The sequence below is a fragment of the Podarcis erhardii genome (genome assembly GCF_964252035.2).
Source record: "Podarcis erhardii genome assembly, chromosome: 11".
In the NCBI taxonomy this organism is placed as follows: Eukaryota; Metazoa; Chordata; class Lepidosauria; order Squamata; family Lacertidae; genus Podarcis; species Podarcis erhardii.
Genome location: NC_138501.1, coordinates 30,524,761 through 30,539,133, shown reverse-complemented (window position 1 = coordinate 30,539,133; position 14,373 = coordinate 30,524,761). Strand labels below are relative to the sequence as shown.

Sequence of the window (14,373 nt, the reverse complement as noted above, 5' to 3'; positions counted from 1 at the left end):
GCTGCCTCGCCGGGCGCTATCAATCACACGTGCGCCGGGGTGGTCCAACACGACTCTGTGCCCCGGGGGTACAAAGGACCGCTTCCACACGTGTCTCGTCCAAAGCCAGCCAGGTTATCCAGAGGAACCACCGGCGGAGGGCTGAGCTGGGGGAAGAATTCATGGCCGAAAAGGTCCTCCTGCCCAGGCCCGGAGATCCCGACACCGGAGCTGCCAAGCCTTTAAGAAGCCCAACGGGGCTCGGCGCCAGGCTGGCAACAGGTGCGAGGCCGCGAAGCCTCGCGGGGCCAGAGCAGGGTCGCCGCTTCCGTTCCTGGCGGTTCAAAGCCCGCGCCACGGCCGGGCCTACAACGCCCCCGGCCTCCGCCAGCCGGCGACCCCGAAAGGAAGCGGCCTCCTCCTCCTCCGCCCGGCGGAATCTCTCCCTCCTGCGCGGCTCCTCTGCCCTTCCGGCGGCGGGGGGCCCAGGCGTTGGGCCCGGCCGGGCTCCCGCCGCTGGGGCCCGGCCTGGCGCTCCCTCCCTCCCTCCCTCCCGGCGCCGCCGCCGCCACCCCTTCGGGAGGAGGATACTTGTTGCACGGCTCTCTGCGTGGTGGTGTCCGGGGACTGCGACTCCTTGAGCAGCTGCAGGATCTGCTGGAGCCCCTGCTCGTCGGGTTTCCACTCGTACTCCATCTTGGCGCTCTGCAAAGACAACAGGCGGCGGCTGCCGTTAGAGGCGACGCTAGGCCCGAGCGGGGAGGGCAGCGCGGCGGAGGAAGCGGCGGCGGCGGCGGCGGCGCTCCGGGCGGGTGGGCCCGGCCTAGTTCCCTCCCCCCTCCCCCCTCGGCCGCCTCCCCCCCCCCCCGAGCCCCACGGACCTGCTGCTCGCTTGCGCTCAGCCCCGGCCGCCGCTGCCGCCGCCGCCGCCTACTGTGCGCTGCGCAGAGCCGACTGAGTCACGGAGGAGAATTGGCAATCTGGCTCGGAGAACCCGGCCGCGCCGCATCCCCCTGGGTCCTAGAGCCGCCGCTCCCGCGCCGGGCTGCTGGCTTCTTCCCCCCGCCCTCGCCGAGAGAGAGGAGAGCTTCCCCTCGGACCGCCCAGCCCAGCGCCGCCCCTTCAACCCGCGCTTGTCGCTGGGAGGCCTGCTAATCTAGACTCACCCCCTCCGACCAGGCTCTAGGGGGCGGCAGAGAGCATTGGGGGGAGGGTCTCATGTTATCTATAGTTATCCGTATAGTTAAAGCTATGGTTTTCCCCATAGTGATGTATGGAAGTGAGAGCTGGACCATCAAGAAGGCTGATCGCCGAAGAATTGATGCTTTTGAATTATGGTGCTGGAGGAGACTCTTGAGAGTCCCATGGACTGCAAGAAGATCAAACCTCTCCATTCTGAAGGAAATCAGCCCTGAGTGCTCACTGGAAGGACAGATCCTGAAGCTGAGGCTCCAATACTTTGGCCACCTCATGAGAAGAGAAGACTCCCTGGAAAAGACCCTGATGTTGGGAAAGATGGAGGGCACAAGGAGAAGGGGACGACAGAGGACGTGATGGTTGGATAGTGTCTTCGAAGCTACCAGCATGAGTTTGACCAAACTGCGGGAGGCAGTGGAAGACAGCAGTGCCTGGCGTGCTCTGGTCCATGGGGTCACGAAGAGTGAGACACGACTAAACGACTAAACAACAACAACATGTTATCTAAGCAGGCCGGGATGCAAGCGAAGTCCTCTCCTGCCCAAAGGAAGCAATGCCTGTTACCTACATTTGAGAAATTCCCTACCAATTTCCCTCTTTGAGTCTCCCCACAGGCCTAAAAAAACAACCCAAAACATAATTGCACCGTTTTCCTAACAGCAATTTTGGTGCACACTTAGAATCGTAGAGGTGGAAGGGACCCCCAGAGTCATCTAGTCCACCCCCTTGCAATGCAGGAATCTCAGCTAAAGCATCTATGACAGATGGCCGACCAACCTCTGCTTAATAAACCTCCAAGGAAGGAGAGTCCACCAACTCTGTTCCACTGTCAAACTGTTTAGGCTTGCCATACTGGAAAAAAAAAAAGCTCAACAATTTAATCTGAATCTCCTTCCTTGAAGCCATTGGTTCATTTCCTACCCTCCAGAGCAAGAGAAAACAAGTTTGCTCCATCTTCCATGTGACAGCCCTTCAGATATTTGAAGATGGCTATCATAGCTCCTGTCAGTCTCCTCCAGGCTAAACATACTCAACTCCCTCAAACATTCCTCATAACGCTTGGTTTCAAGACCCTATCGATCTATGCATTTTATATACTCAGAATAAAGTCCAATTTAAGTCAGTGAAACTACTCCCTAGTAAAGGGTTAAAAGATTGAAGCCTTAACCCGTGGGTAGGCAAACTAAGGCCCAAGGGCCAGATCCGGCCCAATCGCCTTCTAAATCCAGTCCAGGAATCAGCGTGTTTTTACATGAGTAGAATGTGTCCTTTTATTTAAAATTCGTCTCTGGGTTATTTGTGGGGCATAGGAATTCGTTCTTTTTCTCGAAAATATAGTCTGGCCCCCCACAAGGTCTGAGGGACAGTGGACCGGCCCCCTGCTGAAAAAGTTTGCTGACCCCTGCCTTAACCTCTTCCTCCCAGGCTATTTGAACAAGTTAAGGGGGAACGCAACCTGAACAGCTATGTACTTCACTGGGGCTTTCCTCCAAAAGGAAGTGCGTTCCATGCTGACACTTTTATCTTTAACATTTTTTACTAGGGATGAAGCCCACTGAATGCAGTGGAATTTTCTTCACAGGAAACACACCCAGGATCAGGCTGTTACACTTCCACTGACATTATGGCCTAAACCTTATTTCCCTTGAACACAATTAAAACATCTACTGCTTAAAGCCAAATGAATCTATCTGTATACAGACATTAGTCTTGACCTTGAATAGCAGAAAATAAAGTTTTGGGGTATTCTTATGATTTTTAAAATGTTTTTGGATTGGATATTTCATTACTGTTTTTTGTATAGTTTTAAAATATTTTCTTACATTACAAATACATATCCGAGCAATTCCTGTTACCACATGCAGTCAGCAACCATTTTTTTTAATAATGTGGAGGTCATCTTTTACACTGTATATAATAAGAATATGCCAATCATCAGAATATGTGTCTTTTCATTTCATTCTGCTTGGTATTTTAAGTTTAGTAGCTATTTTTTCTATCAGCACTAGTTGCTGGACTTTTTGGTACTGTACGGTCAACACTGCACCCTCTAAAAATTTCCAATATGTATCTATTACCAGCTCAACTGCTAATAAAAGCTGGCTAATAAGGTGCTAAAAAGGCAGGTATGATAACCCAAAGTGTATGCTGATGGTAATGCACCAGCACAGGAAGGTTCAGATTTGATTGCCCTAATAAAGTTTAGATGCTTCTAACGCTTTTGACTATGTAGAGTTGCCATATTTGAACATCATCATCATTATTATTTAATTTTTCAAATAGATGCATATACATATACAATATATACATATAAATATTCACATACAGATTGTTATAATAAAAACAATAGAGCACCAGCCCTTTCCTTAAAAGTAACTGGCCGTAATAAAGAAGTTCCAAAGGGCTGATTCACCCTATCTGTACCTATCTGGTTCACCCTAGCTGTACCTAAACAGATGAAAATACTGGCTGCAAATTAGAAACCCTCATGCTAAGGCCTCTAACTGCTTGTAACACGGTAACTAAAAGCACTTTATAACATGGTAGTAAATATTTTCAAGGTTATAAGTCTTAACGTGTTGCCCTGTAGAAGTCACGCAGTATTTCTCACCTCTGCCAAATATCTCCCCCAAGAATCAAGCAATGCTTAAAAAGATTTTCTCTGAAGTACAACGAAGAGCTTTCTTCTCACCAGACTATCTCAATCGCCATCTTGAATAGAATACCATATTTGAACATCAATGAAGAGGATGGAACAGGGGTAAATTCTTATGTGTAATATTGAGGAAACAGGCAGGGTTCTCTATTGCCTCAACTCTTCTTGTATGTTATCACTGGAATCCTTAATATGCCCCATTAGATGGAGTATGCAAATAAAAGGAATGGTTGTAAATAGACCCACATAATATCAATATTTTGTTTCAACACAAGTGCTATACCACCGAGCCACAGCCAAATAATCACAGGCAACTGGGCAGAGATAGCAGCTCTTTACTGTTTGTGTGCACGCAGGCTGTGCATAGAGCAAAACGATGGAAGAAACCTAGGTCCAATAATTTCAGTGGGTCTGCTTTGACTATAACTTAGTTAGATACAACCCAAAGAGTGAAAAATATTAGATCTTTAATAAGATCAGTATTATGCTAAAGTCAAAAGTATTTTTTTTCAGAAGCAATTTGTAGTACAGTTTAGGTTCTTGTGCTATATTATGAAAAAAGCCAATCCTAGACCGATACACATGGCTGGTGATAAAGTACTGCCTATAGCCTCAGTGTGGAATGTGTTACTAGAGTTGTGAAATATTCTGCTGTACTACTGATGTCTGTGGAAATGTAATTTAGAAGTTACAGAAGGAGTCCTAAAGAGCGTGCAGCAAGGCAACTTACCACACAACCCTAACTAGTTATTTACTAGTGATTTCCAATACTACGGTGCAACAAAGGACATTCTAAAAAAACCAAACTCAACAACTTTTGTGTCCGGATTTTCACTTTTTGAAATATGGCAACCCTATCCAAGACTAAGCTGTTATCTTTAATGAATGAATGACTTAACAACTAATGAGGAGATTCTGTACAAATGATTTCTTGTGATATATGCAAACTATGTACAGTGGTACCTCGGGTTAAGTACTTAATTTGTTCCAAAGCTCTGTACTTAACCTGAAACTGTTCTTAACCCGAAGCACCACTTTAGCTAATGGGGCCTCCTGCTGCTGCCGCGCCACTGGAGTACGATTTCTGTTCTCATCCTGAAGCAAAGTTCTTAACCTGAAGCACTATTTCTGGGTTAGCGGAGTTCGTAACCTGAAGCATATGTAACCTGAAGCGTATGTAACCTGAGGTACCACTGTACATGCATGCATTTATTTATTCTTCCAACAGGCAACAGCCATTCCACCAGACTGCAGTAGAGGGAGAGATAGGAATCATGGCCACTTCATTGGGCCTGCTGAACGGCCCACTCCTTTTGCTTCCTCTTCTCCCTGAAGTATTTCCATCTCAGCTGTTTCTAAAAGAACTCTCTAATGTTAAGAACTGGTGTCTGGGTTTGTTTCTGCCCCCCTGCCTTCCACTTTATGTCATGTCTTTTAGATTGCAAGCCTGCAAGCTGGCCTCCTAGTTTGTTTGTTTTTTAATTATCTTTAACTCCTCTGGAAGCCTTTTTTGGCTGAAATGCTTTAAATAAACATGCACATAAATCAATTCTCTAAAATTTCTATTCTACTTATTAGCCAAATACCCCCCCCCATCACGTACACTCTGCAAACACAGCAGCTCTTGTGAATAAAGCCTCCTGTTTGTCTGAATTGTTCAGTTACATATAAGACACAGTACCCCAACCACTTCACAGTACCCCAACCGTTCCTAGTTTGTTTATCTTTCTAAATATAGTACAAATTAAGATACACATAATAAACTAATCTGGCCTGTTATTTTGTATATGGCATGATAAGAATAATAGAATTAGAAGGGGCCCTGAAAATTATCTCATCCATCTCCCTGCAGCTGTCCCTTGCAGGGATCGAACCTGCAACCGTGGTGCTATCAGCGCCACGAAAGAATGATAATACAACTTGTTTTTTAAAAGCTACAAGCAGTACTTGATAAACTGTTAACCTCTTCATCATGTCAGCCTATGCTGTCGTAACCTACCCAGGTTCCTCAGCTTACAACGGAAATTATGTCGCTAAGTGAAGAGGTCGAGGGTGACAAGGTCCTCCTGTCAACAGAGAAACTGTGTACTTCATAAAATGCACTGAATATTGTCAACAATACAGGACTGTCAAATCTCACAATGACTAATACACTTTGAATATTGTGCAGTATAACATGCCAATATTCGGAAGACAACTTCATGTTTTACTTATAAACACCCTTCACTTCCTAATTTATATTATTTTCACATTGACCAGCCATTTTACTTTAATCAAATATTTGAATAACTTCATTTTAATCAACTAGATTTTTCTGCTGCAGCACTGATGTGACTAAAGTATAAATTAAAGAGTGGCTCCTCTGCAGTAGCACAGGCAAGTCAAGGCTCTTGTCTGGGAGTTTATAATCAACTTTTGACGAAGGAGTCCTGAAATCATAGAACTGTAGAGTTGGAAGGGACCACAAGGGTCATCTAGTCCAACTCTCTGCAACACAGGTATATTTTGCCCAACGTGGGGCTCAAACCCACAACCCTGAGATTAAGAGTCTCGTGCTCTACCGACTGAGCTACTCTCACTCCTGTCATTGGTGAGTGTCTCATCTGCCCAGGTGAGTGGATGCATTCTGTTATGCACAGGGTTGCATTCCCTCGGGTTGCATTGGGGATGCTGCTTCGACCACCTCTGCCACTAGGAATGCAGGTTTATTCCGTGGCATGGAGCACCTTTTACCAGTTTAGGTTAGTTCTGAGAGCTGCATCTCTACCTGGTCAGAGATGGGCTGACTTCATGCTCTGCTGACCTCCAAGTAACACCACTGTAATTAACTGAAAATGTTAGAATCCATATTTTGTACAGACGCATTAAAAGCAAGAGACCCATTGCCATCAGAGATAATAATAAGCAACTTCTACGTAATCCTGTTAATAAGCATTTAGTCATAGCATTCTGTTAGCAGTAATCCTTTACAAAAGCAATTAAAATGTATCTAATAAGCCCACGCACCAGTTAAGGCTGGGCCTACTGACAATGCTTGAGATGGGAATTGTTGTGGCTGAGAGCCAGGATCTTTATAGCGATCACTCCTAAACGGTGAAACTTTCTGTCTGGATATGTTAGGTAATCTACACTGTACCTTGGAATTTCAGTAAGGCAATCCACCTTTGGTGGGACTCTCTAGGACAGGAAGATGAAGAAACCATAATCTGTTTTGGTCAGTTTGGATTAGTTTAGCTCATTATCAGGTGAAATATAAGAATACAGTGGTACCTCCATTTATGAACACTTCTGGTTACGCTCGCATTGGGTTATGAGCTCCGCTAACCCAGAAGCAGCTGCTCCTGGTTGCAACCTTTGCCCCAGGATGTGAGTGGAAATAGCACGCCAGAGGTGTGTGCGCAGCGGGACACCCCATTGTCGAAAGCGTGCCTCAGGTTAAGAACAGTTTCCGGTTACGAATGGACCTCCGGAACAGATTAAGTTTGTAACCGGAGGTACCACTGTAATGAAAACCAATTGTATTTTTGTATATGCTTGCTTATCAGTACAACAAAATGTTGGTATTTTGAGTCTCGTTAAGTTTTTATTTTTAAAGTTTAGTTGTTGATTTTAAAAATTTACATTTACCTAAGTTTTAGTTTCTTTAGTTTGTTTGATGCCTATAAATAATGTTCTTTAAGACTGTTTATGAGTATGTATCAATAAATGTTCGCCCTGAAAAAAAACCTCTGGATGCACACCATACTGAAATGTGCTGCACACACCTATGCAGAGGAGTCTGAAGTACTGAGATTCATTTCAAGAGAGGCAGCTGCACTTTGATCGTTGTCCTGTCCTGTTACCAATTTCAAGTCAGTTTCACTTTAGACTTAGTATTCTGGGCAGTGAAGGTCTCAGAGTCGGGAATGCCCCTTGACGGAACATGTTTTGGCACAATCTCAGCATTACAATTTGGCACATATGATAAAGCTATCCTTGCGGAAAGGGATACCCATAATGCCTTCAAAGTAGTAGTAATTCAAGAACAACAATGACAACAAGATTATTGGGGTAAAATGGCTGCTTGAACGAAGGATGAGTCACTGTGGTTTGTCATTTTATAAAAAAAGGAATGAGTTCCCACCAGTTTGTTGCCTTGGCTCCAAGACGAAAGCAAAATTTTTCAACACTGCCTCACATTCTTTTATGTTGGCAAAGCATTCATTTTAAAACAGCCCATTTTAATCTTATTTGCAAGCTTATGGGATGAAAGAGGAATTTGGGGGAGCATATTAGGCACCACAAAACATGATCAAGAAATAAACTTATATTTTTTAGAAGTCCATTATATCTAAGCAGCATATGACTGCATATGCTAGCTGGATGTCTGGAACACTCAGTGGTTCCTGTCAGGAGTGCAGAGACTCAACATGATGGTAGCAATCTGTAAATTAATTCAAACACCATGAGTAAGACAGCTCTTATATATTTTCATGGCAGTATTATACCAGTGGGTATTAAACTCACTAAGAATCCCCATGGATATGGCTTGAACTGAAACAGAGGTGAGAGATGTCTGTGAATATAACTTTGAGAGTGATGGAAGTGATTCTGTTCTATGAGCATATGCATATGATTTTGATTTGTGGAGCAGCACCTTGAAATATTTCTGCAAAAAGCCAGAGCAGTATTTTTTTTAAAAAAAGGTCACACAGATGAGGACCCAAGACCAGGAAAACCACTTGAGAACTAGAATCTACTGTCCAATCAGATTTATGATTTTTATAATAAAGCTAACTCTAGCTTTGTGATCAATATAACTTTGGCAGAAGTCAAAACCCAACTTTACAGCAAAACCGTTTCTCAGGCAGTTCATATTAATGTACTTCCACTTTCAGAAGCAACTTAACCCTCTCCCTGATTCCACCCTGCTATTATTCCCAATTTAGGTTGCAAACAGGATGAATTAAAAATGATTTTTAAAATCAGTTAATAATTGGATGTCATATAAGAGCTTTGCAGTACTCAAGAATGGTACATCAGGTTTCTAAAAATTAACCCCATTCACCATAATCTTGAGTCATGCCATGAAGTCAACTTAACCCATCAGCAGCAGTTGGTAGCATGCTATTTCCTACAGATATGTCTCCATCAGATTGGACAATGAAAGCTTGCGTTGTATACCTGTTTTCAGTCTTCAAGGGTATATTTAGGAGAATGAAATATCTAGTCAGACACAGCAATATCCAAGAATAATTAATAATTAGAATAATTCAAGTACCTGCACTTTATCAACCAAAATGCAGTATAATGATTAAATCCCTTCAATGAAGTTTTGTGCCCTCCAGACCACTGAGTGCACTGGATTTGTCTATTTATTTATTTATTTTTACAAATATTAAAAGTTTCTTGTATAACATATAACAATGGCCAACACAATAATGATTTCAGTCTTTACACAAGAAAAATCAATTAATGTTTTGGTTCCTATAATCTCAAGGCGCAATGTGCAAATAAGGGTGTAAAAATGGACCAGGAACTCGTGTTGATTTGTATCTGATCGACTGGAAGAGCTAGTTCTTTCACAGTACATCTACCAGTAACAACTAGTATAGGCAATATAGGTCATGAAAACAACATAACCTGGGGGAATACCTTTGAAATAATTATTTTCAGTCAAAGCTCATATTTGATTCAGTGGAACCTAGAGATAGGCAACTGCAATAAGGGCTGGACTCATTAGGACTGTAATAATTAATATATATTAGTGGCCGCTCAGATCTGATAAGAAGGGAATTATGAAGGCTTGCCGTAGATCTCAATCCATGATAAAACCCCTTCTCTCACACAAAATTTTTGGGAAGCTGAATCAACCCCTGTTTTCCCAAGGGAAATCCACTCAAAGGATTATTTCGGGAGCAAAGGTAGCTGCCTCTCTACCACTGACAGAAATTATTGCATTAGGGGACCTGGGCTTGGAGGAAGCACAATTCCAAAACCAATTCCCCCCTCAGATTTTCATGCGTCCCCACTGTTCCTTAATACCCTCCTTTTGCACACATTTCACAATAATTTAAGTTTCTGCATATCTGATATAGAGCATATTAAAAACATTTCAGTATGCGTATCATACTCAAAACAGCCCTTAATAAAATCAAAGCCCTTTACATTTCACTTCACCCTATGGCTGCCATCCAGCAAGGAAGCCAATGGGCTCAAATGCAAATAACTGTGTTCGATAGTCGCCTACGCAGTTTGCTCTTTGATCACTTTAACCTCTTTGGTGAGGCCCTTTTCTGCACAATTTGAACTGACAGTAGTTTAAAGCCTTTTTAGTTCAGCTAGGGCAAAGGAATAAGTAAACAGCCTTTTTCAATTTTTGTTGGGGAAAATAGTGTGCTACACTTGCATACAATTCTCCACAAAAAAAGAGAGTTTCTATTCAACAGATCTGCCTAAAACTGATTTTACTTTCTGTAAAATTACCTCAAGTTTTGCAAAAACAAGCAAGACTCTTCCCTTTCACCTGCTGTTCAGACAATTCTCACACAACTTTCACAACTAAATATCTGGATATCTTATCTGAATATCCCTTACCAGTTGCTATCTCAGCTCTTCTTAACCAATAACATATTCTCCCTTATTTCTTGATTTTAATTTTTTTTTTCATATCCAACCAACAACCTGATCCTAAGCAGGTTTCCTTTTAACAGGCTACATACAGACATATCAAAGAAGCGATTCAGTTAAACGCGTTGTAAATGCATACGGGGAAATCCGGTAGGGAAGGACAGGACTCCATAGCACCATCTGGCGTCACAGTGTTATATCGCATATACAACATATATAAAGCACTTTTTTTTATCAATCTAGCTGAATCCCCAGGTAAATTATACTTACGTCCACTTTAATACTTAGGGCCACATTGATACAGTGCCATCACATGCATATTTATTCAGAAGTACATATTCTCTCCCGTATTTGCAATAAGAGTAGCATGTGTGTGGCCCAATATGACATAGGTGACTCTGTGCAATAAACTTCAGAAATTCCTGTTCTTAGGTTGCCATCTTATAAATACCGGTACTTATTTATTTTTTATTTAATCCCAATTGTGAATTGCTTTGCCAAAACCATTCAAAGTACTTTAACAATAAATACATATAAAACAGTTTCATATGTAACACAATTTCAAATTCAATACAGACTGGGATAACAGCCCTGCACTTAAAGGGGCCATACGCTTTGTGTCAAATTTGGATTTGTTAAAAACTCAAGAGTCAGTATTGCCACATAATACTGAATATTATAGAAAGATACCAGCATCTGTGGTCAGTGCATAACCCTCCCCCATATTTCAGAAATATACAATGCATATTACATAAGATTTAAAATAGCATATTTTAATAATATCTAGAGCTGTCACTCAATGATAATAATAATAATAATAATAATAATAATAATAATAATAATAATAATATATCATTTATATGCTGCCCATCTGACTGGGTGGCCCCAGCCATACCTGGTGGATCTAAAAAATAATAATAGTAAAAACACACCTTCTAAACCTTCATTGAAAGGAAGAAAAATAAGTATATTTCATTTTTAGAATCTTAGTGTAGTAAAGTTTGGAGAAACAGAAATAAACAGTAAATCATGACATTTTCATGATTTTTTATGTTCCTCCAGTCCAAAGTATTGCATAATTTAATTTGAAAAGCTTTAATACAACCATTGGATCTCTAGAACAGCAAATCACTATGCAGTTAAGAAACTGTTCTCAAACGGACAAGTAAGGCTCCCTGACCCGACAGCAGCATTTATTAACTTTCATCACTGTTGCCTCTCCATTAAGCTTTTTGGAAAGAGAGGTGAGAAGAGAGATGGTACTGTAACAGCCACTTCCATTAACACACTGTCTAAATCTTTCCAGATAAATGTCACTAATGACAACTGCTCAGGCTAAGATATGCCTGTGTTTTTCCATCAGAGCAGTTGCATCATCAGATATGCAAGGCTAAATATTGATGGTGGCAGTTGCAACACTGCAGCGCCAACCACTGCATTTTTCACTCAATACAGGAATCATATAGCCTACTTCGTAAAAAATATTGAATGACCTGTGTATGTCTTCAGCTGCCGCAGAGCATTTCTGAATACCCTTATTGATTTAATATGCTCTCGCACGTATGCCAGTCTTCATCACATGGCAGGCAAGCAAGGAGTGGCCACATTTTGGTGCACTGCTCTGTGGACAGTTCCATGGGAAATTGCTTTGGTAGAATCTGCCTGGGTGGGCTTTGGGAAGGAGGTGGGAGGGCTCCCGGACTCTGCCAGAGCATTGCGCCCCCCTCCCTCAGATGGGCAGAAACTTCCTGGGCTTTGGGAAGAAGATGGGAGGCTCTGATTTGGGAAAAGAAAAAGGTCCAAGAACTGCATTCCGGAGCATTCTGCCAGAAAACAAGCACTGATGAAAGCAAATGTCCCTATGCTAGCCATCCTATCAAACCACTTAATCTAATCTTACCAGGATTACAACAGTTTATTACTTCTCTGGGATTTCAGATCATAAGCATTTGTATTACATATGCATGATTATTGTTCAAAGGATTATTGTATGGAACTAAGACACTTAAGTTTTTTTCTATCTCATGTTGTTGTTGTTGTTTAGTCATTTAGTCGTGTCTGACTCTTCATGACCCCATGGACCAGAGCACGCCAGGCACTCCTGTCTTCCACTGCCTCCCGCAGTTTGGTCAAACTCATGCTGGTAGCTTCGAGAACACTGTCCAACCATCTCGTCCTCTGTCGTCCCCTTCTCCTTGTGCCCTCCATCTTTCCCAATATCAGGGTCTTTTCCAGGGAGTCTTCTCTTCTCATGAGGTGGCCAAAGTATTGGAGCCCCAGCTTCACGATCTGCCCTTCCAGTGAGCACTCAGGGCTGATTTCCTTCAGAATGGATAGGTTTGATCTTCTTGCAGTCCATGGGACTCTCAAGAGTCTCCTCAGGCTCATTATACTATGTTATAGATTAGTGGATGTTTTCAAGGTTATAAGATGTCAGTTAGGGGTTTTTCCCCTCATTGAGGCAGCTTCCAAAATAACAAGGCAGCTTCCAAAATAACAAAAGTAGTCATAAGCAATAGACAAGGCACCAAAAGTACACAACCAAATAAACAATAGCCCAGCCCAAAATTCTGGTGGGCCTCACCTTGGTTAAGAGTTGGGGCTGAAATGTCCGGCCTAGACAGTCTCACAGCAAGGGTGTCTATGTGGATCCTTAATCTTCAATCCATTTTCATCTTCAGAACTTGTTTGCCATGTATGGGCCAACTTGAGTGATGCTAAGCAAGATATTGCATGAACACAAAGTAACCCACAAAAACCCCCACTGTGCTCAGACAGTAGCATTTAAGTCTCCCAGGATGTTATGATTCAACAACAAAAAATGTTTCAAAGGTAAACTCCAAATTCACCTGGAGTCAAATCCACTGGCAACCTTGGCACTTTGGAATTTTGTCTCAATGTATCATCAAAATTCCTTGCTCACTATTAAAAAAAAATATTATCTCTTTTGAGAAGTTCATTTACTAGCAGGAGCTAGTTAGGAGTGGGTTATACCTGTACTGAGCGGATATTACTCATTTCATAGAATCATAGAATCATAGAATCATAGAATCATAGAGTTGGAAGAGATCACAAGGGCCATCGAGTCCAACCCCCTGCCAAGCAGGAAACACCATCAGAGTACTCCTGACATATGGTCGTCAAGCCTCTGCTTAAAGACCTCCAAAGAAGGAGACTCCACCACACTCCTTGGCAGCAAATTCCACTGTCGAACAGCTCTCACTGTCAGGAAGTTCTTCCTAATGTTTAGGTGGAATGTTCTTTCTTGTAGTTTGGAACCATTGCTCCGTGTCCGCTTCTCTGGAGCAGCAGAAAACAACCTTTCTCCCTCCTCTATGTGACATCCTTTTATATATTTGAACATGGCTATCATATCACCCCTTAACCTCCTCTTCTCCAGGCTAAACATGCCCAGCTCCCTTAGCCGTTCCTCATAAGGCATCGTTTCCAGGCCTTTGACCATTTTGGTTGCCCTCCTCTGGACACGTTCCAGTTTGTCAGTGTCCTTCTTGAACTGTGGTGCCCAGAACTGGACACAGTACTCCAGGTGAGGTCTGACCAGCGCAGAATATAGTGGCACTATTACTTCCCTTGATCTAGATGCTATACTCCTATTGATGCAGCCCAGAATTGCATTGGCTTTTTTAGCTGCCGCATCACACTGTTGGCTCATGTCAAGTTTGTGGTCAACCAAGACTCCTAGATCCTTTTCACATGTACTGCTCTCAAGCCAGGTGTCACCCATTTTGTATTTGTGCCTCTCATTTTTTTTGCCCAAGTGCAATACTTTACATTTCTCCCTGTTAAAATTCATCTTGTTTGTTTGGGCCCAGTTCTCTAATCTGTCAAGGTCGTTTTGAAGTGTGATCCTGTCCTCTGGGGTGTTAGCCACCCCTCCCAGTTTGGTGTCATCTGCAAATTTGATCAGGATG

General features: G+C 42.7%; 1 protein-coding gene across 3 annotated transcripts in view; it reads right to left on the bottom strand.

Moving 5' to 3' along the window:
• Window positions 1–1,088, bottom strand: part of TNPO1 (transportin 1) — a 32,096-nt gene extending 31,008 nt beyond the window's left edge. For 2 of the 3 annotated variants that reach the window (XR_014161314.1, XM_081880859.1), the window contains exons 1-2: window positions 861–1,088; window positions 571–684 (exon numbers count right to left, since the gene is read on the bottom strand). Coding sequence is in view for 2 of the 3 variants with exons in the window: in XM_081880859.1 (XP_081736985.1) it covers window positions 571–675 (105 nt within the window). In the remaining variant the exon portion in view is untranslated. The remainder of the gene's footprint in view (window positions 1–570; window positions 685–860) is intronic. The other variant, XM_081880858.1, reaches the window with a different exon arrangement.
• Between the last annotated feature and the right edge of the window lie 13,285 nt (window positions 1,089–14,373).